The following is a 27997-nucleotide window of genomic DNA, read 5'->3' as shown; positions in this document are numbered from 1 at the left end:
TTCTTTGAAAGGGTTAGCGGCCTAGTAGATGGAGGGAGGGCGTAATATTTTGATTTTAGTAAGGCTTTTGACACAAATCCACATGAAATTCTCATAAGCAAACTAGTGAAATGTGGTCTAAATGGAATTACTATAAGGTGGGTGCAAATGATTCGCTGGGAGGGTATATCTAGTGAGGTTCCTCAGGGGTCAGTCCTGGATCTGGTATTATTCAATTTTTCATTAATGATTTGGATAATGGAGTGGAGAATATGCTTATAAAATCTACAAATTTTAATACCAAACTGGTAGAGGTTGTAAAAAAATACCTGATGGGAGGGGTTGCAAGCACTTGAGGACAGGCTCAGAATCCAAAACGACTTTGACAAATTGGAGAATTGGTCTTAAATCAACTAGATGAAATTCAATTAAAGACAAGTGCAAAATACTCCACTTAGGAAGGAAAAAAATCAAATGCACAACTACAAAGTGGGGAATAACTGGCTAAGTGACAGTATGGCTGAAAAGGATCTGGGGGTTATTGAGGATCAGTAATTGAAGTTAACAATGTGACAGTTTCAAAAAAAGGCTAAGCTCATTCTGAGGTGTACTAACAGGAGTGACGTATGTAAGACCTTGGAGGTAACTGTCCCGCTTTACTGAGTATTGGTGAGGTCTCAGCTGGAGTACTATGTCCAATATTGGGTACTTAAAGGTTTAGGAAAACTTGGCCTGTAAGGAAAGGTTAAGAAATTGGGCATGTTTAGTCTTGAGAAAAGAAAACTGAGGGGGAACATAGTCTTCAAATAGATTAGGACTGTTATAAACAGGACAATAATCAATTGTTCTCCATGTCTACTGAAGGTAGGACAAGAAATAGCGGGCTTAACCTGCAGCAAGGGAGGTTTAGGTTAAATATTAAGAAAAGATTTCTATCTATATGGTAGTTAAGCTCTGGAATAGGCTTCCAAGGTAGGCTGTAGAATCCCCATCATTGCTGGTTTTTAAGAATAGGTTGGACAAACGTCTGTCAAGGATAGACTATGTTTACTTGGTCCAGACTGAGTTAAGGAGGCTGGACTGGATGACCTCTCGAGTTCCGTTCCAGCCCTAAATTTCTATTATTGTAAACTACATTGGGAGGATGGGCAGAGCTGAGATGGAGATACTGTTATGCTGCAAGGCATTAATGGCTGCCATCAACCAGTTCTTTGTTACATCCAAACACAGAAATGCTATGGAGTTGAGCATAGGCCCTTGCTTCACTTGGCCACTCAAAGCAATCTGAATTACTTCTCGAATCATCGTCAATACTGCCCCAAATCTTGAAAAGACAGAAAGAGTTCCACTGATTTCAGCAAGACTCTGCACAAGCTTGGTAATCCACTCACACAAACTGATTGGCAGGTTCAAGATCAGCAACAGTAGATTCATAAAAGCAACAACCTCAGGCAAAAACCTGGCCCAACAGCTATCAACAGCAAAACTCCCATTGAAGTCAGTTGAGCCAGGGATACATCCCTTGTCTCTTAAGTACATTTTTTGGTGCTACATAAATAGTATATTTTCAGCATTGGTGCTAATTTATTCCAATTTTCTATTTTTTTATTGCTGGGCAGCTATGTGGGGAAAAAAAGAGTTACTTTATCATCTGTCTGGATGGATAACGTATTTGATTTCTGTTTTTATGATTAATAGTTTGTTTATTTTTAGATTGGGAGGCACCTGAGTTTGGCCTTCTCTCTTATCTCCGCTTGCGTGATTATACCACAGATACTTACACCAAGAAATAAGTCTCCCAAATACTGCTTACTTTTTACTTACATGCATCTATGTGGCAATCACCACACTGTCCGAGAATCTTCTGAAGTTTACAGATGGGATATCTCTAATGTTAATAGTCTTCCATTAAATTGTTTTTTAAACCTTGCTGAATTTTTAAAGTAGACAAACCTAGGTCTTTTAGTAAAACACACTTTGCAAATTGTAGTATATACTGAAAATGTAAAGATGTCAGTATTATGAGAGCAAGGTGAAATAATATGAAAATATGGAGCCAGATTGCTGATGGACTATTCAACTAAATCTTTTTTTTTAGTCTACAGGAATAAAATAATTTCACACAGTGGAGCTGTACGAATTGTTCACAGTAACTGTTTTAGGGTAGAAAGAAGGTGGATTTACAAACCTTTTGAAAAAACAAGAAAATGTCAAGTTAACCATTCATGAAGATTTATAAAACATGGGCAGCAGCCAACTCCTCTTATTAGTCTGGAGATTTTGACTTGCATCTCTTTTTGTCTTGCTTGAACAGCTCACATGGTGCAACATTAAGATATAGATATAGATATATATAAAAATAAGAGATGCTATATACAATACTATAGACAATATTTACCAATTCGTGACAAAAAAGCCCCATATCCTATCAGCAACAGGCCTGCCCATGACAATTAGGCGCCAGGGTTAAAATATATTGATCCATCATCTGATTATTGTACTATTATTATTCCTCTTCTATAACAATAGTTAGGAGAGAAAGAATGTGCAGTCACAAGAATCAGACAGGATTAGAAGGTTTAACTACTATTTTTGTCGTAAAGGATTCATCATTAAAACTGCTACTACCATTAGCACTTGAAGTAAAATGCTATTAAAATTACAGACTGGCTAATATTTTACATGTCATTTAGCCAAGATGGTTAGTGGTTATGGAAATACTTAAGGCAGACAGGCTTGTTAAACTGCTGTTTTTGGTTAGCTAATAATAGTTTTTTCCTTTGATTTTACAGCACTACTAGAACATATCCCTTTATACACCCCACAGATTAAAATAAGCAAAAAAAAACCCATCTGAAATCAATGCACAGTATTTAACTTCAAGTTCGGTTTATGTGAAAGAATATTTTTGTTCTTCCTGGGCAAGCATGAGGCACGTAGATTAAAAGGATATGGTGCCATATAATGAAATCACAAAGACTAAACAGGTAATCAGGTATGTTATCTGAATTAAAGGTAGGTACCTTGTAATGGATTCAATTGTTAGCAGGGACAATATAAATCTACACACTCCAAAACAAAAACCTCAACAAATCCTGCAGAACTAGCCACTCCATGCAGATTAAGGTTTTCATAGAAGATATATTCTCATTTCAAGCATCTATTTCAACACAGTGTTAACTTTGGAGCCAAAGAACTTAAATGGTAACACAGTTAACCATTTAACTGCTAACATAACACTCAGCTATTGTGCTTACCCTGAAGGATATGGAAGTACCAATGAAGATTCCATTCATTTGAAAGGCTGTTCCATAGGAATACGGCTGCAGATTTTAAATATATAAACTGAATATTTTATGTGCCCTCACAGGATTTCTTCCCTGTCCCAAGCTGCAATGAAAGCTGGATTGCTTGGATTGCAGTAGCACCCAAACTTTGCTAAACTCTTTCCAAAAACAGATTGAGTCTCTGCCCCAAAAAAGCTTACAATTAAAGACCTTCTTTGGAGCAACATTGGAGCCTGTCACGCCTTGGCCTCCCAGGTCATTTTAGAGAAGTAGATGATCCCCTTCTTAGGCATGCCTTGATCATGTGGTTTTCCATCCCAAGAATCAAACCCAGCCCTTCATGTGGCAATGAAACATAGCAGGGAGGCTGCATGGTTTAAATAGTGGATTTTGGGAGAGGTCAGAACTGGATTTTATGCCCAGTTAAATGTACAGTACTGATTAAGAAGTTCTCTGTTCCCCATTGAGAGGCCTGCCACTTTAGAGAGACACACAAACTGAAATGAACTCCAACCCTCGCCCTGCCACTCTCACTATATTTCTCTCATTGAGTGCGTGAATAATTCCTCAGATGTGAAGAGATAATCCCTGCAGCAGTCTACTGTCCCTAGTTATTAACTAATGAAAGATGCTCTCAAAGAAAGTAAATCCCTAAAAATTATTCTCATCTTCAAAACATGAGAGATTTCCATATTACTCATTAACTGCAATTTGGACACAAAAAAGTCTTGCATGTACTGTAATTTAGAAGGGGATATCACTTAATTTTAAGAAACAGTAACACTTGACTGAAATGTGGAAAGATCACAGTCTATGCCTCCTTTCCCTCTAACATCTGTGTGCAAGAAAAAAAAGCAGCTTTTCTTAGGTTTTGTTAAGTGTTGAAGATGACTTCCCAGATCTCTAAGCCAAGTGTCTTTTTTGTAAGGAGACATGGTAGCCCCAGGGATTTGTAATAAGATATGTGGTCTTTCAGCACCAGATCAAATAAAGCCTAGGCTGTTAGTCATCAGAACTCATATCTGATAACTGTTTAGTGACCTATGTGAAATGAGTTACTGGTCTCATCTCAATTCTTGTTAGATAAGTGTCATAATAAAAAACACCATCACAACAGCAATCTGCACAGACAGCCTAAAGAGTAAACAATCATAGAACATGAACTGAACTTTCATCCTTTCCCGGTTTAGGGGTTAAATATATTGGCAGGGCAGACCTTGCTGCCAGCAAATGGACTAAATCAAATTTTAAAGACAAACAGATACTTATTTTGCAGTTACTTCTAGACCCTTTGTTTTTTAGGAAATCAATGTATAATGTGTTTGAGATCAGGAACTCTTCAAAATCAGTTACTTCATCATCTGTACACAATAGCAGTACTGGATTTATAAAATACACCACATGCACCTGAATAACCAAGATGAGAACGGAGTCTTGGTTGATAAAATTTTAACTAACCAGAAAAATTGAGATCTTTTTTCTGAAGGGAAAAGAGGAAAGGTTGGGGGGGGAAATTACATATAAAATAGCAATTGAGTGGAGATGCATGATTTTTCCTCCCATTTTGAGGGTTATTGTTTGGAACAGGATGACACTTTCTAATTCTTTTGGAACATACAGAAACATGTTCTTGGGTTACACCTGTCAAAGCCATCCACCATTTGAATTCTTTACAGCTGTCATTCCAACGAGAAAAGAAGAAAAACAGACAGGTGAAAAACAAAAGCATAGTAAACAATGAAAAGCAAGCATATTGTACATTCATTTTAACATACACATTATAGTAACATGGACTGAAATGTTATTTACTGAATTTGCAAAAATGTCTTCAGTGTCAGAGAGAAGAGAGAGAGAGAGATCCCAGCCCCAAAGTGCTGACTATAAATTATATCTGAACAGTTAATACCAAGGCACAGGAAAAGGGATTAGAAAGCAACCATCTACAAAATATTAAAAACCTCCCACCTTTAACTATGACCTCCTAAACCCTAGATATTTCACACTAAACTGTATTAACACATAATTAACCTGTATGACCTTCCACTACCACTGATTTTCTCAACCGATGCCTAGCACTGCCTTCCACTTTACCGTCTGCAGCACAAGTCCCATACCACCTGCAGAGATGGATACAGAGCCCAAACTGAGCCAGATGCTTTGTATACATGAGACTGGTCCTCACTTCAAGGAATTTACAAGTCTGAGGGCCTGATGCACAGGGTGCTCAACACCCTACAATTCCTAGTGACTGCAGTGATATTTAAGGGTTCAGGTAAGCCCTAAATAGATACCATACTAATAAAAGGGGAGGGGAAAAATACTACACAAGGTGGGAGTTTTGAGGGGCTGAACAGGCAGTTTGTTTTATTTTTTCAGTGCAAATTTGGTTTTTAACAATGTCCTCATTTTTAATCCTTTAATGTACACTATCAGCCTGCTCCTATTTTTCAAATATTTCAATTTTTTTAAGTCATCTGCAAGCCATCTTATCAGCACTTCATACCTCCAACCTGGACCATAATATCCTCCTTCCATCTCCTTAAAAATAAGTGACCCATGATCCAGGATGATATATACAGAACTAAGACACTGATCCTGCAGACACATGCTGGCAGACATCAGCAACGACATGGAGCATCTTACAAGATCAGGGACCAAAAGAGGGGAAGAAATGACTAAAGCCTACAGAGTATTTGGGATATCACTGGTGGATAAGGTGCAAAAGAAGTCATCACAGGTCACTGTCCCATTCCATAACACTGACCTTAAACTGATCTTTGATTTCATTTAATTCAAAAAGGATATAGTGAATGCAAAACCTGGTGATGTAATATTAATTTTGCACTGTTGAAACCACAGTATCAGGAAACTAAATAGTTATGGTCAGTTAAGTAAAGTTAAGTGTTTTAAGGTGAATATTGTAAAGCATACGTGTCACAACAGCAATATACGAAGCCACTCTATTACATGAAAAACAGAAAAAAGTGTGATATACTTGCAAGACTGCTAAACTGACACTGGTGTATATTTCCTGATTTTGTGATACTAACTGCTGCCTTAATGTCCGATTATTTTTGCATTTAACATCCTCATGTTTGGGATTTAAAACAAAACCAAACAAAAATTCTACACAAATGCTTAAAAAAAATTAAAAAAAAAAATTAAATAGCCCCAACTAGGTTTTCAACTGACACATTTTTCAATAAAGCAATACATGTGCCGTTATTTAACTCAAAGAGTTTTTTGGCAAAAGTAATATAGCACTGTATTTGCTGCCATTGTGACAAGTCTTTGAACAGCTGGAAAGTCAAATTTTATTTTCTTAAATGAAAGCTTACGAGTTTACAGACAACTATAGAATGCAGTGAAGATTACATACACCTAGAAACTGCAGGATATATATATTTCTGCAATTTTCTACCATCCCTCATGGTGTTGCTTCCTTCGCGGGGGTGAAAGGGGGGAAAACTGAGAATTTTGCTCATTTGTGCACTTCAGCATGACAAAGCCATCCTTACACAAAATGTTCCAATTCCCCCCAACAATGCCTAACTATGCCCACACTAGACAGTTTTGTGCCTACTGATTATCACTTAATGGCAGTAAATTTTAGAGACCATAAAATATTTTAAAAGTAGGTAAGAATCATCCTCTGACCTAAAGTACTCAAGTCAAAGATTTAGTTAAATCTTTCAACAGATAAAGCTGGAATGCAACTTTTAATGACTCAAATCTTCAGTTAGATGATTTTTTTAAACAAACCAAAGGCAATCATCCCAGACTGCAGTCCAACAACCCATCATTTTTCCTCAAACACATTCTATCTAAATACTGCATTTGCATGGGGAAAAAATAATTGGCCTTAATATTTTTTTAAATGAGTTTAGAAGGGCCCTGCCAACTTTTTTCCTAGCTCTATTTCATATTCTGGATTTCATCTTATGCTTCTTAGGGAACTGAAATTAACACAGTTCTTTGTTTACTTCCTTGTTTATGCATGTGCTGATATTACTCAAGTTGCAGAATTCTCAGCATACTACTGCTTACTTGTTAAACAATCCTGAAGAGAAAGCAGAACACTTTTGGGGGGGGAAGGCGGAGGTTCTGGTTTCTTTTTCAAACTTTGTAATAGGGTGGTCCACTTTTAAATAAACTAGTTCTTTAGAATGGAGGTGGTATCACACCAAGTTATAACAAGTTGAATATTAAATCAAATTCTGGGCATGCTAATAGTTGGCTGTGTTCCTTTAAACAATAGTGAATTTAAACAATCATAATTTAAAACACCATCCTTTTTTCTATTCTGAAAGAAATCCAAAAAGCTATGTAGGCAATGCTGAGGTTTTAATGAGGGTTACAAAAGCTTTGTTATTGTTACTTCCGAGAGATTTCTGGGAACCAATGACTTCAAAAAACGTGCTTATCTCTAAATGCTGTCTCTACATCTCCCTTATTAGAGGCAGCAGGCTTTTTTAGTTCATCCCTGTACTTGAAGAGTTGCACAATTAGATAGCTAAGGAGTGTTACATGCACCTGTTTAAGCCCAAGTGTATCAGATAATGCTGTGATTTAAACCATATTTTTGGCTGGAAAAGGTAAACATCACAGCTAATGGTTAAATTCTGTCTTCTCTTTCTTCATTTCTATGCACAGAAGTATCCCATTATTCTTTAGGACATAAAATACATATGAAAGCAAAGTTCTGTTCCTAGCAAACTGTGAAGCAACTGCTTTTTATACACTGCTTTCTTCCTTTTTCAATTAACCATGCTCAGTCCCCTTCACCTCACTTCTCCTTGTGCTGCGGACAAGTACCAGAACTGTGCATTTCGGTATTAGAATGTGAAGCTTTCATCATTCCTACATGCTTTAAAAGGCAACACAGTTTTGTAATACCATTACATAAAATAATTTAACTACAGCATCAGGTTTGATAAGAAGCAACCATCAATGCTAAATTGGTTCACACATACAAAAAATCAATAAAGAGGACTGATGAATTTTGCAAGAAGGTCCATTTTGACTATCGTCACACAGAGTGGAGTTGGATTTCCAGTTCAACACTATCAAGAGTGACATTTCATTTATAACTTGAGGCATTAAAATTGTGAAAAGAAAGAAGTCTGGCTGATATCATCCAAACAACAGAATAACCATCTTAAACTTTAAGAAGTTTCATTAAAAACAACTATCCTAAACCTGATTTGTTCATGTATTCAGTCTGAAATGTTTTAACTTTTTTTATTATTACCTGATGTTCTGCATGAATGTTATCCCCAGTAGGCCAGCGATGTTTGCTGTTATTATAGCCGCCTCCACCACTTCCTCCTCCCCCAAGCTGCTCACCATGCTGCCTCTGAAAGAAGTAATCCACCATAGCGTCGTCCTGAGAGCGGCCTGCAACTCCTATGGATCCAGGGACAGGACTGGAGTGTGTCCCTGCTGCAAGGGCTTGATTTGCAGCTGGCTGTTGCTGAGCCTGGGACCCTGTTCCAGATGTCAAAACAACAGGCATGTTGGGATTAGCTGTATCTTGTGTGTGCTGCTTCAGGTGGGGGCTGAACGAGTCCTGCCAGAGCACTGCTTTTCTCTTCAAAACACACGCAACGCTCATTCCACCAACACCTAAGGAGACACAGGTTTTTCCAGTGTTTAATAATTTTAAAAACTGATTAAGCACACTCTGTCTACATCCAGAAAAAAAATCTTTACTTTTGTCATGGTTATGCATTCCTGTTAGTCACATCTGACCCATATCTCAGAAAGCTAAATTTAACAAACTTAATTTCAGTAAAATATATTACAAATACACACTAATAAAAACAACAGATTATTCCACAGGATGCTGCCAGTATATCTAAGATATTTATAGGTGCCTATCATCTTGGAATCAGACCACCAAGTTGTGCAAGTGAAATTTCTTGTGAGGTCAGCACTAAAACTTTGTCTCAATCTAATCTAAAATTGAGCATTGAAAACTTCTGGGGGGGGAAAGCTTCGGGAATGTAATGGAATTCAAATTACAACATCAATGTTTACCAACCTTCTATATTAACAGTAGTTCTGCTACAGAATTTGTCATTTGCATACTAGACAGGACACCAGTGTTTCTCAATCTTTTAAGTAGCAAGTACTTCCTAACTTCTGAAAATTTTAATAAGTACCCCAACACTCAATTTTTCACTCTGAGAAATACAATCTTTTTTCCTTTTTACTGTATTTCTCGTAAAGCAGGAGAGCTCTGCAATGCTGTGTGGCTGTGGAAGATCACAAAACCCCCTGCTGTTTCTCCCCTCCTTCCTCTTCCCCTTCCTCCATATAAGAACAAAGGTCAATGCCAGCCAATCACTATGGCCTGATGGTGGGGTCACATAGCATTCTCCTCACACAGGCGGGAATTTGTGAGGTATGAGCAAGCACTAGAGGCTCACCAGAGTGGATAGCAGTGCTCCCCATGGCCATCCCTACAGGGGTGTGGGCCTGGGGCAAATCACACTGTGTGGGCCCCTCTTAACATTTTTATACTGGTAAAAATCTAGGGCTAAAGCAGTGAAATTGACACATAACCCTGAGGGTAAAGTCCGGCTCCAGGACTAAGCAAGCCGCTGGGCTCTCCACCTTGCTTTCTGGGCACCGCGCTTTGAGCTGGGGAGGGGAGCTGCCACCTGGGCAAGTTGCAGGCAGCTGCCGCCTGGCTGCCAGCCTGGGAGGTGGGCAACTGCCACCTGCTCTGAGCTGGGGCGGAGGAGGTTCCAGTGCAGGCTGGGACCCAGGGTTTGGGCAGGTGGCAGGCAGCTGCTGCCCATCTTCAAGCAAGGGTGTGGAAGGCTGTCTCTCGGCTTAGAGCTGGGGCGCAGGTGGCTGCCACCCAGCTGCAAGCTCAGTTTGTAAGGGCGCAGGAGTCTGCCGCCGGGCTCCCACCTGGGAGCTGGGACCAGGCGGGACACGTACGGCTGCCGCCCAGCTTCCTAAAAAGACAGCAGCTGCCGTGTGGTGTCCCAAGAAGATGGCAACTGCCACCCAACTTCCCAGGAGTGGAGCGGTTGCTGTCTACCTCCCAGCTAGGAGATGGGACCAGGCAGGAAGCCAACGGCTGCCACCCACCTCCCCCAGAAGCCAGCAGCTGCTGCCTGCCTCCCAGCTGGGACTGGGCAGGAAGTGGCCGGCTGCTACTCAGCTCCCCCAGAAGTCAGCGGCTGCCACCCGACACCCACCTCCCTTCACTGGGTTTTTCCACTGTGTACCCCCTTACTGTGTCTCACGTACCCCCACAGGTTGAGAAACTGCACTACACTACTAGATTATCAAACTATATTGAAAGTAGTAAACAAAAAACTTAAGTCAGCTAGTTTTTCAAATTCAAACCCAAAATATTATTTGTACACATGCTATTAGTCATGCCCCAAATAGAACTTGCACTGTCTTGCAAACACCAAGGCTGGTTTTGGCCATGAGACAGTAAAATAAACCCACGTTTGTGGGAGATTCCCTGAAGAAAAAAGCAGCTAACATCTTAGTGACTGGGACACCAACAGAATGTTCCAGAGCTACATCAGCGAACAGCCTCAATTCAGTTACTCATGGGAGAGGGGAAAAAACTAAACTCTGACTTAGGAACTGTCTGGCAAAACAAACAAAGGAAAAACAGAATCCATCCTCTAAGTGACCAGAATACTCTGATATAAGTGGGTAAACCATATTGCTAATCAGTAAATAAATCACTATCCCCAAACTATTCTGATAGTGTGTGAAATACTGATTTCATTGCTGCTGTGGTAAGCCTTTTTTGCTTTGGGAAAACAAAAAGAGGCAACATAGACAGTGATATCACAGAAGATTCTGTACACCTTGATGGAAAAGTGTTTTTTTTTCTTTATGTAATTCCCACCCCATATAAAAAAAATACATGCAAGCAGGTATTTAAGTCAGAAGAAATTCAAGCATTATTAAGACCTCTTATTTCTAAACTTCATGTCAATTATTGCCCTCAATCATTATCATCACATGCATCGACTTCCACATGCATGATAAGGCTCTCACTAGCATATCCTGACTGATCTTGGCTGAAAACTTTGGCCCAAACCTGCAAGCAGCTCTGTAGGCTCTGAAGGGAGCCTTTATCTCCTCTTTTCATCACAGTGCTTTAAATAACAGTCAAATTCTACAAATGACTTCCAGGAACCACTTCATAATTTCAGTGGAGGGCAAGATGACAACAAATAGAAATCTTAACTTTGATCAAAATCACCTAGATACCAATCAGAGGTGTTTTTTCCTCATTCGTCTGTTACAGGAATCTGAATATAGAAACTTCAGTAACAGGATTTTTTTCCTCTCCTTAAGTTTACAATGTAGTTTCCTTTATTTTTCTAGAGCAATGTAAACAGGTAACATTGCACTTATGCACACCACTTTATATGTTCAAAGAGCTTTACAAATATTAATAAATAAATGTATTTAGCAAAACCTTGCTGGTTCTAACTTTGCTGTAAATCTTACCACAAAATCTGGCACTGTCATTCCACTTCTCAAATATTTAATATAGCACTGTAGTGAGGTCTCATCACTCATGCTTTATTATTTTTACAAGACAGTCTATTGTAGTTTACCAGCATGCACTATTTAGCTTTCCTATAGTAAATTCTACACACACACACACACACACACACACACACAGCAAACAAAATGAATCAAGCTCTCCTACAGGAGAGGTAAGAAGAAAAATTATTTCTATCAATTTCTTGTAAGGAACTCATACTATGATGATGGTGGCAAAGTACTTAGGAACTCTGGCATAATGTTATGGACAACTAAAACTGAACTAACTCCTGTCAAAATAAATGGAAAAGTACATTGTGAGGCAGTCTTAAAAACACACACACACACCACTTCCCCCCAGGGTCCCAATCCTTTAAAGATTCACATACATGAATAAACTTTATGCACTGTGGCTACCCCATTTAAATCAATGGGACTACTCACAGTATTAAGCATGTGCATAAATCTTTGCAGCATTGGTGTCCAAATTAATTTCCTTATTCACAAGATTTGGTTGTCTGGAGTTCCATTCCCTCCCCATCCAGTTATTAGTGCAAATTAGTAGAGAATCTATTACTCAAGAGGCAGTGATCCCCTTTTAATTTTTCTTTTAAAACTTCCATATTACACAAAACTTTCCTAATGCTCTTACAAACTAACATGCTATCATTTTCTATTATGGCCATGATAGATAATAGCACGTAATTGAAAAGTAACAATAAAAGGTTTGGCAACTGTAGCCCAACTGAGGGATCTCCTTAAACTAGGGAAGTGATACACCACACAATATGAAGAAATGTAGCTGCCTCCTAATTTTCAAAGCCTTTAACAGGGAAGGGACCTGGCCTTTCCCATGTTTGAGAACTGTTCTTCCTTGAGCTTCAGCCTGCTACATATTTACATTTAAATAAAATACCTTTTAGAGGTTCCATCATCACTCCTGAAGTTAATGGCTGATCAAGCTCTCTCTCCCCCACAGCTGAGGGGCCATATTTGCTCCTTCAAATCTCACCAGGGGAGGAGAAAGTGTTGTAAATTATTATTCTCTAGACCATAGAAAATCCCAGTCAAGATCTAACAGCAGCATTGTTACATTCTGTACAACTGTCTGTACTCTCAGGAACCTCCTCTTTCATTTAACATAGACAAGGCAACCTCAAGTGAGAAAAGAAAACTTGGCACAGGAGACATTTTAAGAGAGAGTGGAGGGAGAATGATGGGAAGGTCAAGTTTAGACCTGAGATATGTTTTTAATAGAAATGTTGTGATAAGTATAGCAGACAGCTGAATGCTGTCATTCAAAGCACACAGAGCTTCAGAAATATGTTAAGTCACACCAGTGGTTCTCAACCTTTCCAAACTATTGTACCCCTTTCAGGAGTCTGATATGTCTTGCATATCCCAAGTTTCACCTCACTTAAAACTACTTGCTTACAAAATTAGACATAAAAATACAAAAGTGTCCCAGCATACAATTATTGGAAAATGGCTGACTTTCTCATTTTTACCATACAATTATAAAATAAATCCATTGGAATATAAAATATTGCACTTACATTTCAGTGTATCATATATAGAGCAGTATAAACAAGTCATTGTCTATGGAATTTTAGTCTGTACTGACTTCACTAGTGCTTTTTATGTAACCTGTTGTAAAATTAGGCAAATATCTAAATGAGTTGATGTATCCCCTGGAAGTCCTCTATGTACCCCTGACCCATACAATATATATTGGTTAACTAACCAGCAACTGCAGCTCATATCTCTGCAAGTGTCTTATGGCTACTGGATCTCTTACTTTCTAAATTCTTCCAGTTTTCAATGTAAACAGTTTCCCATGAGAGTTACTCAGTTACAAAATAAACAGCTTCTTATTGGACATTACAAAAAGGGATTGCCAGAGTGAAATTACTATTAACGTAAGTTTCTTTCCACTTATAAAACATCTTGTTTACCACCACCTGTGTGTTATTAGCACAGTTTAGACTGCATATAATTTGCTGTCTGTAAGCAACATAACCCTGGGGTCATCTCTAAACAAATTCTAACTACAAAAATGGGTGGCCTTTGGAAAAAATTACTATACTCTGCATGTAGCATAACTACTAAGAAGAAATTCAGAACTTAATAATTGTTCTCCAAGCACTCTGATTTAAAAAAAAAAGTTTGCAGTAGTATTTTAAAAATTGTAATTGACATTAAATCTATTTTTCAAAATTAAATTAGGAATCTGTGAATGCCTCTATTTTTCCATAAAGTTAAACTAACAATCAAAGCTGCCCTCCCATTGTTTAAGAGGCATCTGGCCTACAAAAATGTAAAAGTTCATATTTTCGTTAAAACCTAAGGAGATAGCAGGAAGTGGGTAAGATAACCAACTAAACTTCTTAAACCAGTGTTAAAACACGTCATAAGACAAATGCTAAACTGCCCACCCTCTCAATAAAAGGAAATTCCTTACTCATGATCTGCTTAAAATTTCTACTTGGAACAAAGTTATTAAGCACTGAACAGAAAAAAACAAAACAGGGAGTCTCTCTCAGTTTGGGGGTAAAGGACAAACTCCAATGTTATTCCCTTAAAAATAAAACTGCTTAATTAAAAAGTATCCAACACAAATACTAGGGGAGGAAGGGGGGGAAAGATGAAGGGAGAAGAGCATTATATACTTACAGCACATCAGAAAGTATTGTGTGTGTTGTATTCCCTTACACTTGAAAGGATAATGACCCTTTTCTCTCTTACAGTCTCACAGACAAAACAAGGCTTTAAAAAAAAATCCCAACTACTACAGAAATAAACAAACTGTAGGAATATTGAGACACGTATGACACTAAAATGGATCACAACTTTTTTTTTTTTTTTTTGAGAATTAAATGCATGCACCCCCAGAAATCCCAGGTATATCTTACACACATTATGTTACACACACACACACAGAGTCTCAAGCAATCCCTACTGATAGCAATCCGGACTGTGTACACCCTACAAATGATTTGGACGCTATCACATTTACTGAATAGCCCCCCACCATCCTAATCCTCACCCCCCCCCCCCCCCGCCGACGCCGTACAGCCAGGTTAAACTGCACACGATGAGTACACACCGACAACCCCCCCTTGGATATTATTATTTTTTTTAAAACAAAACAGCTCAACACCCCCCCCCCCCCAGCAGCCCTCCACGTAAGGATGATCCCCTTCGCCCCCCAGGAGGATCAGGGCAGGGGATTCCCCAACTTCCCAGGGACCCAAGAATCAGGGTGAGTGGAGTTTGGGGAGGGGTGGAGGGGCTTAGGGCACGTTACGGGGCCCCCCGCACCGCCCCACTTCCCCTCCCTCCTGCCTTTGATAACAATAGGGGCCTTGCTCTGACTCCAAAACATGTACAAGGAACAGAGCGAGAGAGAGACCCAGCCACAGCGACCGGCCGGGGCGCCCGTTCGGGGCCCGTCCACCCCCTCCTCGAGCGCCTAACCCCAATATGACCCCACCGGCTGGTCCCCAGCGGTGTGGGGCCCAATTTGGTCCCGGTCCGGTCCGGATACTCACGGGCGGAGCGGTAGGATGAAGCTGGATCTCAGCCCCCCCCAGGCCTCTCGCTGGCTGCCTCTCCCCCTGTCTTTCACTTCGACAACATGGCGGCCCACTGGGGACTGGGGCGGCGCGCTGCATCATGGGATGGCTAGGCAGGCCCTGCTGGCTGCCTCCAAGCTGGGGCTGGGTGGCAGCCAGCACAGCACCGGCTCCTGTGGTGGGGCTCAGCTAGGCTGGGCTCTGGGCCCTCCCCGCCGCTCGTCCTGGGCACCTGCCTGCCTTAAACACAAACACACCGATCCAAGACAGCTTTTCCACTGGCCAGCGAGCGAGACAGACAGGCAAAGAGAGTGTATCAGAGCAAGGTTAGCTCATAGGAACCCAGTACTAACCACGCACTTCGGGGGTGCTCACCCAGCCGATACACACACCCCACTCCGTGTGCACACACCCCAGCAGGCTCCCTTACATCATACACACACCCTGACTGGGTGCCCCAGCCTTATACACATCCCAAATGAGTTTCCCCCACTCCACACACACACACACACACACCCCGATACTTGATAAGGATTATCCCTATTTCATTAGACGCAGAGAAAGAGAGGTCCAGATCCTGTGAGGTATTTAGGAACCTAGCTAATTTCAATGGGAGTTATCACCTAAACACATTTGCAGATCTAGGCCAACGAGACTAGGGTTGCAAAGACCCTGATCCTACAAAGACTTCGCATGTACTTAACTTTCTCCATGAGTACATAGATTGCAAGCTCTTTGGGACGGGGAACCATCTTTTTGTTCAGTGTTTGTACAGCACGTAGCCATTGGGGTCCAGGTTCATGAGTGGGGGCACTGCTACTGCAAGACAAAATAATTAATTAATTAATATGATTACTAAGTATTTCTATTGGTTTCAGTGGGACTACTCATGGTAGCAATGTTAAGCATGTGTGTGAGGGCTTGTCTACACTTACCTCGGAGATTCAGCGGCAGTCGACCAGAGTTACGCAAACTACGCAAAAAACTTGCGTAACTCCTGTTGACTTCTATGCTTCTGTTCTGCACCATCTTCACTGCACTGCGCCACTTGAGAAGGTGGTCTTAATACGTCGATTTCTGGATCGACTGAACAGGCCTTCACTGACTGCTCAGTCGATCCAGATAAGTTGATCTGACGGCGGCGAATTTGCTGCTGTCAGTGAAGACACAGCCTAAGTCTTTGCAGGGTCAGGGCCTAAGGGTATGGTAAAGCTGGGAATAGATCCCATATCTCTTAATGCCAGTCATGTGCTTTAACCAATAGACAATGCTTCTTCCAGAATAGGATACATACGGTAAGGAAAAGCAGAGGCTGTACCAAATTCCCAGTCAGTCTCCCACCAATGTAACTAATCCTTGACCTAGAGACAAAAGTCTTCTATTTATCGACGGGACAATTAAAGAACTAAGCTTTCAGAGGACGTGTGCAAGAAGCTTTCTTCACTTCCTACTGTAAACTGTCTCTGTGCTCTGTTAAACATAGTCAAAACCCCAGTCAGGACCAGATATCCATTGTGGTAGGTGCTATACAAGAAGTTACAGTCCCTGTCCCTAAGACCATACAGCCTGACCCCTCGAAAAACCTGTCTCATTTCTCTGGTGTAAATGAGAAATATCCAATTCATGAATGGTCCCAGCTAATAAAACCAAATAAGAAAAAGACTTAATCTGGATCCCCGATAACAAGATAGACAAATTTTATATATATATAAAGGATTATATATATAGTACAACATACTAATACTGCATGCTTAATATGTGAAGTATGAGCCCATCATTTCTGAGCCAAACAGCCAACCGCCGCCTGCAATGTGTCTCTCAGCATGAATACAGAGATAGAGAGGACTACAGATCCCAGCATGCCATGCTCTTCCTGAATCCAGGTTTAGGTTGTTGACATTACAGTAAGTTGCTGTATGCTGGGACTTGTAGTTCCTGTGATTGTATGTCCACGTTAAAGTGGGACAGCCAATTTTAGGTCTTCTAATTTTCCAAAAAAGAGTTGAAAATAAGTTCAGATACTGCCCCTGCCCTGACTCTCCTGAAAAGTTTTATCGCTTTACAATCACATTTTCCTATTAAAAATACTTTTCTCACTGATTATATTGGGGAAACAGTGAAATTGATCAATTACATAAAGTGCTGTCAAATGCAACAGATAAACACAGTGGGGGAAACCGCTGCATTTAATAAAATGATAGAAATATAGGGCTGGAAGTGACCTCGAGAAGTCATCCAGTCCAGCCCCCTGTGCTTTGGCAGGACCAAATAAACTTAAACCCTTGGAACAGGTGTTTGTCCAACTGGTTCTTAAAAACCTCCAATGATGGGGATTCCTCAACCCCTTTGGAAGCCTATTCCAGAGCTTACTTACCCTTACAGTTAGAAAGCTTTTCCTAATATCTAGCCTAAATCTCCCTTGTTACAGATTAAGCCTTCTTGATCTACCTTCAGTGGACATGGAGAACAATTGATCACTGTTCTCTTTATAGCAGCCCTTGATGTATTTGAAAACAGTGTTTATCTCCCTCCTCACATTCTATGAGCTGGATACTCTCTGTTGGATGACAGCAGTGCAGCTACGCCTAATGTCACTGAACAGGCAACCAAATTCATGGTTGCATGCTACAGACAATAAAACTGTTCCACCACGTCGGAAGCACGGCAGAAGTCATGGGCAGCGGAAATGGGCAAAGGTAACACATCAACACCAAAGCTCAGCTCCTTACCACAAACAACTGAAGCATCTGTGGAAAAATACAAAACGAGCACATCTTCAGGCACGTGTGTGTTAAAGTGATTTGGATCCAGATGTGCCATCACTTGATCTGCTGCAGGATGGATGGATATGCGATGACAGTTCAAAGTCTCTGTTCCTCAAAATTGTACCAGACAATGTTGTGCTTCCTCCTCCAAATATTTTGAAGTTAATCAAGTGCTCCTGTAAGAGTGATGTATCTGTACCCCATGTTTATTCAAATAAGTATTGTCATTGATAGATATTGCAAATGTTAAATACATGCATTTCACGTATTAGAGCTCTTCTACCTTCATTTTGTATGGCGTAAATGATCTGGACTCTTACTGATTATGGTGGCGAGGATGGGACAAAATGTCAATATTTCAACCGTGATAGACTATCATCAAGCGGATTCTTAAAATGTATAGTCTTAAGATACAGAATAAACAAAAAACTTTGTATGGATCTTAAAGCAAAGTTGACCAGAGTGGCTGCCGGACTGAAGCCAGTTCTGACACAACCTGCCTCTCTCAAGCCAAGAAAACTGTGACTTGTACCTACACTACTAAAAGTACTCATTGATGGTTCCTAAATGCACCCTAAGAGCTACTGATAACAGTATTATTCTGAAAATAGTTGCTCCTGTTAATAAGACTAAGGGCTTGCCTACACTAAACTGTTTTGCCACTTTAACTATACTGATATAGTTGAAGTGACAAAACCCCCAAGTGTGACTACAGTCATACCAGTATAAAAGTGATTTTACCAGTATAACTTATTCTCGTTCAGCCCGTTTAAACCAATATAACTGTATAGCTAAACGGGTAAAATAAATAAATAAATAAATCACACCTCTAACCAACATAGTTAGGCAGTAGAACTTTTCTAATGTATACCAGGCCTTACATTCCCCCACTGCCTTTCACCTGGAAAGTTCCCAAAGCACTTTGTATCGCAAGGTGATACACAGGCTATTTATAGAAATCCCTCCACCCACCATTGGAATTAAGCCACATCTGGGCACTGCCCCTGCTTAACACAAAGCTGCACAACGCCTGAGGACAGGAAAGAAAGATCATTTGCAACTGCAGGGGGCATTTAGGGAGGCAGAAGTTAGTAACCGACACCTTCTTATACGAGATAAGAATATATTAGAAAATTAAAAATCAACCTACTTAGACTAGTACAACTTGCTAATATAATAATAATTCCTAGCTTTCACATCACACTTTCATCAATAGATCTCCAAGTGCTTTACAAAAATGGTCAGCATTATTATCCCTGTCATAGTTTCAGATTAACGGCACTTGTATTCCCCCTCCATGGTCCACCAACAGCACTGACTTTAGGCACCTGGTTCTCAGCTGTCACCTCTCTTGGGCAGAGACCCACATCGCATTCCTTCCTGACTAGGAGTTCCTTATGGCTGATCCATTCCCTGTCTACACTGTGATATCCCCCGCAAGCCACGTTCTCTAAAAGGCCAATGTCTGCACTTAACCTTCTCTTCAGAGACTTTTTGTGAGTAAGCATGTTTATTCTTAAGGCAAAAGCATTACAGAGTTATTATGGTTACTCTAAAAAACAATAAACACCTACACATGTGCTAAAAATCTTACCAGAGGTTACTGCCACTCCAATCTCGGGCTCCGGTGGGTATCAGTCCTTCAGAACCCACATCTGGGTTTCCCTGTGGTTACAACTTCATGACTGTCTCAGTTTCAGAACCAGAACGCCAGCAGGGCAGTTCAGCCATTTCTTTACACAGCTCTGGCCTTTGATCTTCAGTCTCTGGGAACAGATAGTCAGCAGACAGTGACCCAGTCCTCAGGGCATAGCTTCAAAGGCTGGGTTTTTGCATAACCAGAGGTGGGGCATTTGCATTAATATCTCCCTATGGATTCCCCAGGAAATCCACTTCACAGTTACAGTCCCCAAAAGTCCATTCTTGTCAGGCACATTTTCAATATAGTCCTTTGAACTCCCAGGCCCCACATCACATCACAACCTCACCCCCGCCAAGAGGTTACATACAATCCCGGCCCACAATAAAACTTAATCTTTGTATTTCATATAATGGACCCCCAAAGATACTTATACTTAACTCAATAAGATCTCCCAAGGAGATGCAGGAGATTGCCATATCTGTCACAATCCCCATTTTACAGATGGGGAACCTGAGGCACATAGAGATAAGGTGACCTGCCCAAGATCACCCAGCAGGCCCGTAGCAGAACCAGGAACAGTGCGCTGGTCTAATGCTTTATCCACCAGTCATCCCTTGCTTATATGAATCTAAATTAAGCTGGTAACACACAGACCCAAGCTAACCTGATTTGAGATTAAGCTGGTTTAAGTGCACCTATACTGGGGATTTGCATTGTTTTAACTAGACTGATTTTATACATTAAACCAGTGCACTTTTCTAGTGTGGACAAGGCCTGAGTTGGAATTTGCCAGGACATCTAGGAAGAGCATAGACCAGTAGCTTGCCTTTCAATGTGCTCAGTTGTTGAGATTTGATATGTCAGCTCCATTTTTGTAAGGGCTGGCTGCCTCATAGGGAGCTATTACTGTGGGTATTTCATGATCCTCTCCCAGGCCTGGGGGGAGATCCCAGGACCGCAGCACTGGCTGGGCTGGCTACTTTGCTGAGTGCACATCTAGGGCCTGATTCAAAGCCTGTGGAAAGCAATGGAAACTTCAGCGGCCTTTGGCTCATGCTCCTAGAGTTTCTGGGCAGGAGCGGAGACCAGAATTGACTAGACTGGTGTCAGTTTCATTCTGCTCCTGTTTTTACCTGCGTAGGTGCAGGAACAGCAGCACAGGAGCAGGGGATTGCTGAAATCAGTGGGGAGAGAGGCACAGGAAAAAGTAGTATGTCTGTGATCTCTCACCAACTACAAAACCCCGGCAAGATGGAAGGGTCTTTGTGTGTCATTACCAAATGCCTGAACCATCTAGTCCCTTCAAATCCAAGTAGGTACAAGGGAAATGTCACCACGCTTCCCAAAAGATTTTCACAATCTTCCTGGCCCTGGAAGGCTGTTTAGATGTTTGCACAAGGTGACCAGATTTTCAAAGGGAAACCTAGGGACACCTGCTACAAGATGGGGACTCAGGGGGGTGCCCAGCCAGGACTTGCTTTGGGTGTGCATCAGAGAGATGGGCGTGGAAAGAATAAGATCCTCTACTCATCTTACTGAGCCCCTCCCTCTCCTTCCCTGCCACCATGTGGATTTGACTGTACACGCTGAGCTGGTCTAAGGACTCATGCATGTCAGGGCTCACCGGGAGGGTATCACTATGACAGTCGTTGGGGGAAAGCATCCTTTGTGATTATTATCTCTCATGCATCATGTGCCAGGCACTTTCCAAGCACAGAGGAGAACATAGTCTAAATGGCACACAGTCTGAAAGAACAGGTGAAGAGTGAGGGACAGGGACAGAAAACACAGCACACGTGCACGCAGGCAACCAGCTGTTTCATTAGCTCATCTGGCCAATGGTTCCTCCAAGTGGCCAGTGCCTGTGTGGAGTGACAAAGCACAACAGGGACACCTGGAGAAGGGCGACCTGTGGGCACCCTATTAGCTTGCAAGTGTGAATGATGGTGCAGCTTGTAAGCTGTTTCTCTTTTCCCTAAACAGTTCTCTCTCTTGAAGCAGAGCAGGTATTCATATGTAAAGGTCATATTTCCAAGGGGCCTGTTTCCACCAAAGCCCAGCTTTCTGAGTGCCGTAACAATTCCGGGACATGAGCAGGGGCTGTGGCAACATTATCTAGAGAGAATGAGTGAGAATTGCTGAGCTTCACAGGTGGGATAGTTAACATTCAGTGACTGGAGGGCTGGCACACTTGGATTTAAGGTTGCCAGGCATTTGTGTTTGACCTTATTTTTCAGCCAGATCCCAGCCTTCATTCTTTTAGTGGGGGAGCACAGGATGGCTCAGAGAATTAATGATGAGGCCATGGAGCTCTGACTCATAAGGATGCTGTTCAAATCAGATCCAAATTAGTTGTAGCTAGCGTACTGGATTGAGCACCATGCTGGGAGTCCGGATTGTACGGGACTGAGTCTCCTCTCACAGCTACTGCTTTCTGTACCAATGAAACTTCATCATTGTCTTTAACTGGGTTATTCCTGATTTATAGCAGCATGTGTGAGCAGAAAATCAGGACCCTGGGTGCCATTTGTATTCTGCCACTGACTTACCTCGTAACCTTGGGCAAGTCACTTCACCTTTCTGTGCCTCAGTTTCCACATCTGTGAAATGGGGGTAATAATACTGACCTACCTTTACCAAGCACTTTGAGGTCCTCAGACTAAATGTGCTACATAAATGCACAGAATGAAAGCCATTCTCCCTATAAGTAGCCACCAGTCTAGATGGGCTATTGGGTCTCCTTCCCTCTTTCAAGAAGGTGATAGAGGTAGCGCTGCTGAAGGCCTAAGGGTTCTGGAACACCTGCTAGGGAACACCTCCAGCTCAGGGCATTGGAACGGACTGGAGCATGGGAAGATTGCCTTCTGCGCTACCTGTTGGGTGTCTACAGGCTGTTGTTTTCCAGGGCTGGCCGTTTGGTGTATTTCCCAGAACAACCTAATCTGAAGTGCCATTCCAAACATGGACACAGATTGGGCAGAGTGGGCTGCAGACTGCGTGGGAAAGTTTGAGCCAACAAGCAGATGTGGGGGGAGGCAGATGGGATAGGAAACAAGCCCCACAAAGTCGGAAGAGAGAACAAAGAAGTAGCTGTACGGCAGGAGATGCAGCCACACCAAAGCACAGGGGCAAGGAGTTGGAATAAGGAGCTGCTAGAAGACCAGCCAGCTGCTGTGCGGGTGAAAGAGGGGGGTCCTGGGACACTGTCTGGGCCCGGGAACAGCTGAGAGGATGCAGCAGGACTCACTCTCCTGGGCTCACAGCGCCCTGCAGTCAGAGGGCCCGGACTGTTGGACTGACTCAAGGGGCTGTGCAGAGTGTGTGTGTGTGTGTGTGTGCGTCTGCCTAGCTAGACTGGTGGGGCACTGGGTGCTGTAGTGGGGAAAGGGATTCTGTGTAACCCCTGCTATAGCTTCTCTCTGGGGTTTACTGCTGGCTTTGATAAAAGCGTTGCTCTCTTGTTAAGCGTAGTGCTTGTTCCAGAGGCTAACTCAGACTGCCCTGGAAGGATAGGTTGGTGTCTGTGCAGAGGGGTGTGGTTTGGACCTGGGACCTCTTCCCCACCCCTGAGAACCGCCACCTGACAAGTGGCATCACAAATGAGGCTTGGGGAGTTAGGCTGATGCCCAGGCAGGAGGAGGATCAGGGGAATCTCTGACTAATACATCAGCCAGCTTTCCCTCAAGCAGACCTCTCCTTAGGGCCTGCCTTCTCCACCGTGGCATACTGCATGGGGGCCCTGTGGTTACCACAGCTTACAAGGGATCACCAGACCAGCTTCACGGCTTTCCAGGCACACTGGAGTCCGAGTACCTGACGGGGAGAGCCTAGTGGGGCAGACGTAGGGTGTCTCCCTGGTGGAGGTGCAGACCTGGCCCCATAACCAGAATGCTACAGTCAAAAATACTTTTAAGCGATTGGATCGGGTTTTATGGGCCCCTGACTCCCCCAGGAACAGATGAGGGGGTTCTTTGGTCGGGCTCAGAAACCTGCCAAGACACTCGGCGACTTCATCAATCGCCTCCAGTGACCTTCCGCTGCATCACGACGATGCGACCCTCCCTGGCCCAGGACCTAGGACAGGACCTGGCCCGACAATTGGCAGATGGGGCCTGAGACCCTGTTCCTCAGCAGGATCTGAACTCCCTGTGGCTCCAACATCCCAATAGGGGCTTTGAGGACTTGAAAGAGGAGGCTGGGGAGGCCGTTGGGTCACAAACACCTGAGAGCCAGGGCTGGGCTGCCACCCACAGGCTGGGCTTGAGTAGCCCTCACCCAACACTTAGCCTGAAGCTTCCCAACCAGCAGGGAGACCCACAACATCACCCCTCCCCGAGACTCGGCAAGCGGCCCAGCTTCCTTGGCTGGCACCAGTTGCCCCTTCTTCCATCCCCCAGGATGTGGCCCAGGGGACCCGCTGGCCGAGTTGTCCAGATGCATGGATGAGCTGAGAACGTGAATGAAGGTGCAGATGCAGCATCTGGCCAGTGGCCTGAAGCAAATCCAGCGACAAGGGAGAGGGCCAGGGCGGAGGGCCAATGATCATTTCGGCCAAGATGGCCACCTTGTCTGCTGGGAATGTGGGGAAGCCAGCCACCTCATGATCCCCACAGGCAGGGGCTTTAAACAGGATGCTTGGGGTGCGGGAGTGACCCCTGAAGGGCCAAGCTACTTGACTGGGAACTATCTAGTTTAATCAGCAAGTGCCCCATCATTCCCACTCTCCTCAAGTGCGTTAGGATGGACGTCCTGCTGCACAATGGTTTCCAGGTGACTACAGTCAGGGACATGACCAGGACGTTGGCGGTCATGCCTAATGGTCAGAGCCATGGAGGTAGACAGCCCTAGAGGTTAGAGTGGAGCCAAGACCACAGGACACCCAGGGGCGTAGCTGAGCGCAAAACCACAGGTCAGAACCAGAGATCAGCAGTCAAACGCTAAAGCCAAGGGCTGTGCCAGAGCCGTGGTCAGGAAGCAGAGGCGGGGGTCGGCGCCAGGGACGTCAGCGATAGAGAAGAACAGGGGCTGAGCACGCACAAGAGCTGAGTGGAGGCAGAACCAAAGCAGCTGCAGGCAGAGAACCCGCGCAGCAGCCAGCAAGCTCTGGCTTTTGTTGGGTCAAAAAGTAGCTAGCTCCACCCCTCCACCCCTCAGGAAGTGCCATCAATCAGGCAGCCCCCTACTAGGACCAGCTGCATCCCTGGCCGTACCCGCCGGGCTCGTCTGGTGGAAGACGAGTACAAGCTCTGAAGCATGGACATTCCCTTCTGGTTCCAAGACCGTTCTTCCAGGCCGTATCCCTCCCAGTCCACCAGGTAGTAAAGTCAATCTCTGATTCACTTAGAATCCAGGATTTCTCTGACTTCATATTCTTCCTGGCCTTTGGAGGTTCAGGGTGAAGCAGAGTGGCCAGGGAATGGATTTTCTTTGTAGGGCTGCAGGAGGGACACACAAAACACTGGGTGGACTTTTTAGGGATTTGGGCAGCTGGAATTGGAATACTACCACGTTGACTTGTTCAGCAATCTCAAGTGGAGCCAGAGATTGATGGTCGAATTCGACAGATGGCTGGGAGGATTTTAGATGTTTAACAGACAGCTAGACCTTATCGCCCACTCTTGGTGGCAGGGCAATGTTGTGGTCTTGGTTGGCATAGAATTTATATGTTTCCTTGTCAGCTTCCAGATGTGCTGTAAATTCCCGGGGAACTTGATGAAGGTGGGTAATAAGGTCTGTTGCAGTAGGAACTTGTCAGTCTGCAGGCATAACTAGGTAGAGACAAGGGTGAAAACCATATGTGGAATAAAACAGACTGTCAGATACAGGCATGGGTGGAGTTACTGGAAGCAAATTTGGCATATGGCAGGCGAGTGACCCAGTTCCCTTGGCAGTAGTTAAGGAAGCATTAAAGGTATTGCTTGAGGATTTGATTTACTTGCTCTGTTGGCTTATTGATCGCGGGGTGGAAGGCTCAGGAGGTGAAGAGTTCAATTGCTAGGAGTTTACAGAGTTTGTGCCAGAATCAGGAAATGAATTTTGGGTCCCCATCAGACACTATTCCAGTTGGCAACCTGTGAGGCTGAAAACCATGGTTTAGGGAAAGGCAGACTGTTTCCTGAGCGGTGGGGAATGAGTGAAAAGAAATAAAATTTGCCATCTCAGTGAAAAGATGAATGGGTATCAGGATGACGGTGCAACCTTGAGAAGGAGGGAGCTCTACAACGAAGTCCAAAGAGACCACACACCAGGACTGAGATGGGGTGGGCAAAGGCTGAAGTAAGCCAAGTGGGTTTAGCACATTGGCACTTGCTCCAACAGCAGAGGTCGCAGGAGCGAATGTCTTTTTTCACGTCAGTACTCATCCATGGCCACCAGAAATGTCATACCACCAAGTCCTGAGTCTTACGGCAGCCAAAATGACTGGCCACTGGCACGTCATGGCACATTCTCCACACTTCAAGTCCAGATTGACCTTCTGGAATGTAAAGGCACTTCCCACGATACAGCAGACCATCGTGCAAATGGAAATCGGAGCTGATGGGGTATCGGTGGCATCAAGTGTCGGACAGATTTTGGCCATTTGCAGGTCCTCGGGGAGCAGTGTATGAACAAGGGAGATCAAATCTCAGTTGTAATTGCACGTATAAAATGAGGTGGTTGTAGCACCAATAGAAGGTATCCCAGGGCTGGAGACAGGGCCCCTCTCCAGCCACTAGAGACTCTCTGGAGTTGGTTGCACTTGAAGATGGAGCCAAGTTAGAGCAGTGCATCCCACATCCTGACCACAGTGGATCACTATCCCAAATTCCTGGTCACCGCGCCCCTCAGGGACATCACGGCCAGGGCAACCGCAGAAGCCTTCTGGCATTACTTTGTCCAGCCCCACCAAGGTGCTCCTGGACCGATGGGTGCCCTTCGAGTCACAGATGTCCAAGGAATTGTATTCTCTATCTGGCAGCCCCAATCTCCAGGGAACCAAGATCTCGGGGCACATGAATGGGTCCAGGAGCAGAACTGATGCCCCTGTGAGGCAGGCCGGATCATGGCCACTAACATGGGACAAACTCCAAGCAAGCAGAAATGGAGCGAGGTAGACATACTGGTGTTGGGCCGTTGGCGTGGGGGTGGGTAGCACAGAGGCGCTCCAAACTAGATGCAGCGGGGGCCCCAAACCGCACATCATCTGGGGCATCCTGTGTCCCAGACGGTCTGTATACAAGAACTGAACAGGGTCAGCAGATAAACCAAGAAGGGGGGGTTGGCTGGAACGTGCTGAGGCCAAGTCATGAAACGGGGCCGGGGGTGAGGATCCTGGCATTAGTAGCCAGGAGGCGGCGCCAGCAGAAGACACTGGACCCCACTAGCTGGGTGGCTTGCATTGGGTCCTGGCTCCGAAACAAGGGAGGAGCAGAGGGAGGCGGTTGGGGCACTGAGGGAGGAGGCCCAGGAGCCTGGCCCCGCGGCAGGCAAGGAGCAGAGCAGAGCAGAGCAGAGAGCTAGGACCATCCAAGCCTGGCTGTGGGGCAAGGAGCACAGCGTGATGAGGCAGAAGCACCCTGGCATTCTCAAAGGCCAAATAAGGGGGGGTCTCCTCTACCCGCTACAGCAGTGCTGAGGGTTGCCAAGCCACAGGGCATGGCCGTGAGCAGGGACAGGTGTATTAAAGGGGTAGTGGGTGGGATTTGATAGAGCCCCTCCCTCTCCTTTCTCCTCCCCCAACAGGACGACCAAACCTCTGATTGGCTGGGGGAAGTGCCACTCCAAAACAAGGCTACAGCCAGCCTGGGCAGGTTTGAGCCAATAAGCAGATGGTGGGGGGAGTGGGACGGGGAAAAGAGCCCCCCCCGTGAAGTGTGGAAAGAGAACAGAGGGGGAGCAGCACAACCAGCAGTGCTGAGCCAGGGGCTGACAGACCCCAGAGCGCAGGGGCGAGGAGTTGGAATAAGCAGCTGCTAGAAGACCAGCCAGCTGCTGTGCGGGTGATTGCAGAGGGGGGCTCCCGCGACACCGCCTGCAGCCCTAGGACAGCTGGGAGCGCGCAGCAGGACTCTCTATCCTGAACTCACAGTGCAGCTCAGTGTCAGTGCCCGGATTGGCTGGACTGACCCAAGGAGGTTTGCGTTGGTGTGGGGCAGAGGATTTGTGTGTGTCCAGGTAGACGTGGGGGCTGTACCAGGACAAGGGGGGGCTGCGTAATCCCTGCTAGGGCTC

General features: G+C 44.0%; 1 protein-coding gene across 8 annotated transcripts in view; it reads right to left on the bottom strand.

Moving 5' to 3' along the window:
- PUM1 (pumilio RNA binding family member 1) overlaps positions 1 to 15467 on the bottom strand; it is a 108609-nt gene extending 93142 nt beyond the window's left edge. For all 8 annotated transcript variants that reach the window (XM_067530802.1, XM_067530804.1, XM_067530805.1 and 5 more), the window contains exons 1-2: positions 15356 to 15467; positions 8518 to 8891 (exon numbers count right to left, since the gene is read on the bottom strand). In XM_067530802.1, coding sequence (XP_067386903.1) covers positions 8518 to 8880 — 363 coding nt within the window. In that variant the 5' untranslated portion in view covers positions 8881 to 8891; positions 15356 to 15467. The remainder of the gene's footprint in view (positions 1 to 8517; positions 8892 to 15355) is intronic.
- Positions 15468 to 27997: the final 12530 nt, after the last annotated feature.

Source organism: Emydura macquarii, unplaced genomic scaffold, assembly GCF_026122565.2.
Source record: "Emydura macquarii macquarii isolate MOO-44397 ecotype Brisbane River unplaced genomic scaffold, CSIRO-AGI_Emac_v2 contig_3113, whole genome shotgun sequence".
In the NCBI taxonomy this organism is placed as follows: domain Eukaryota; kingdom Metazoa; phylum Chordata; order Testudines; family Chelidae; genus Emydura; species Emydura macquarii.
The sequence above is the reverse complement of the archived record's forward strand: the minus strand, read 5'-3'. Positions and strand labels throughout refer to the sequence as shown.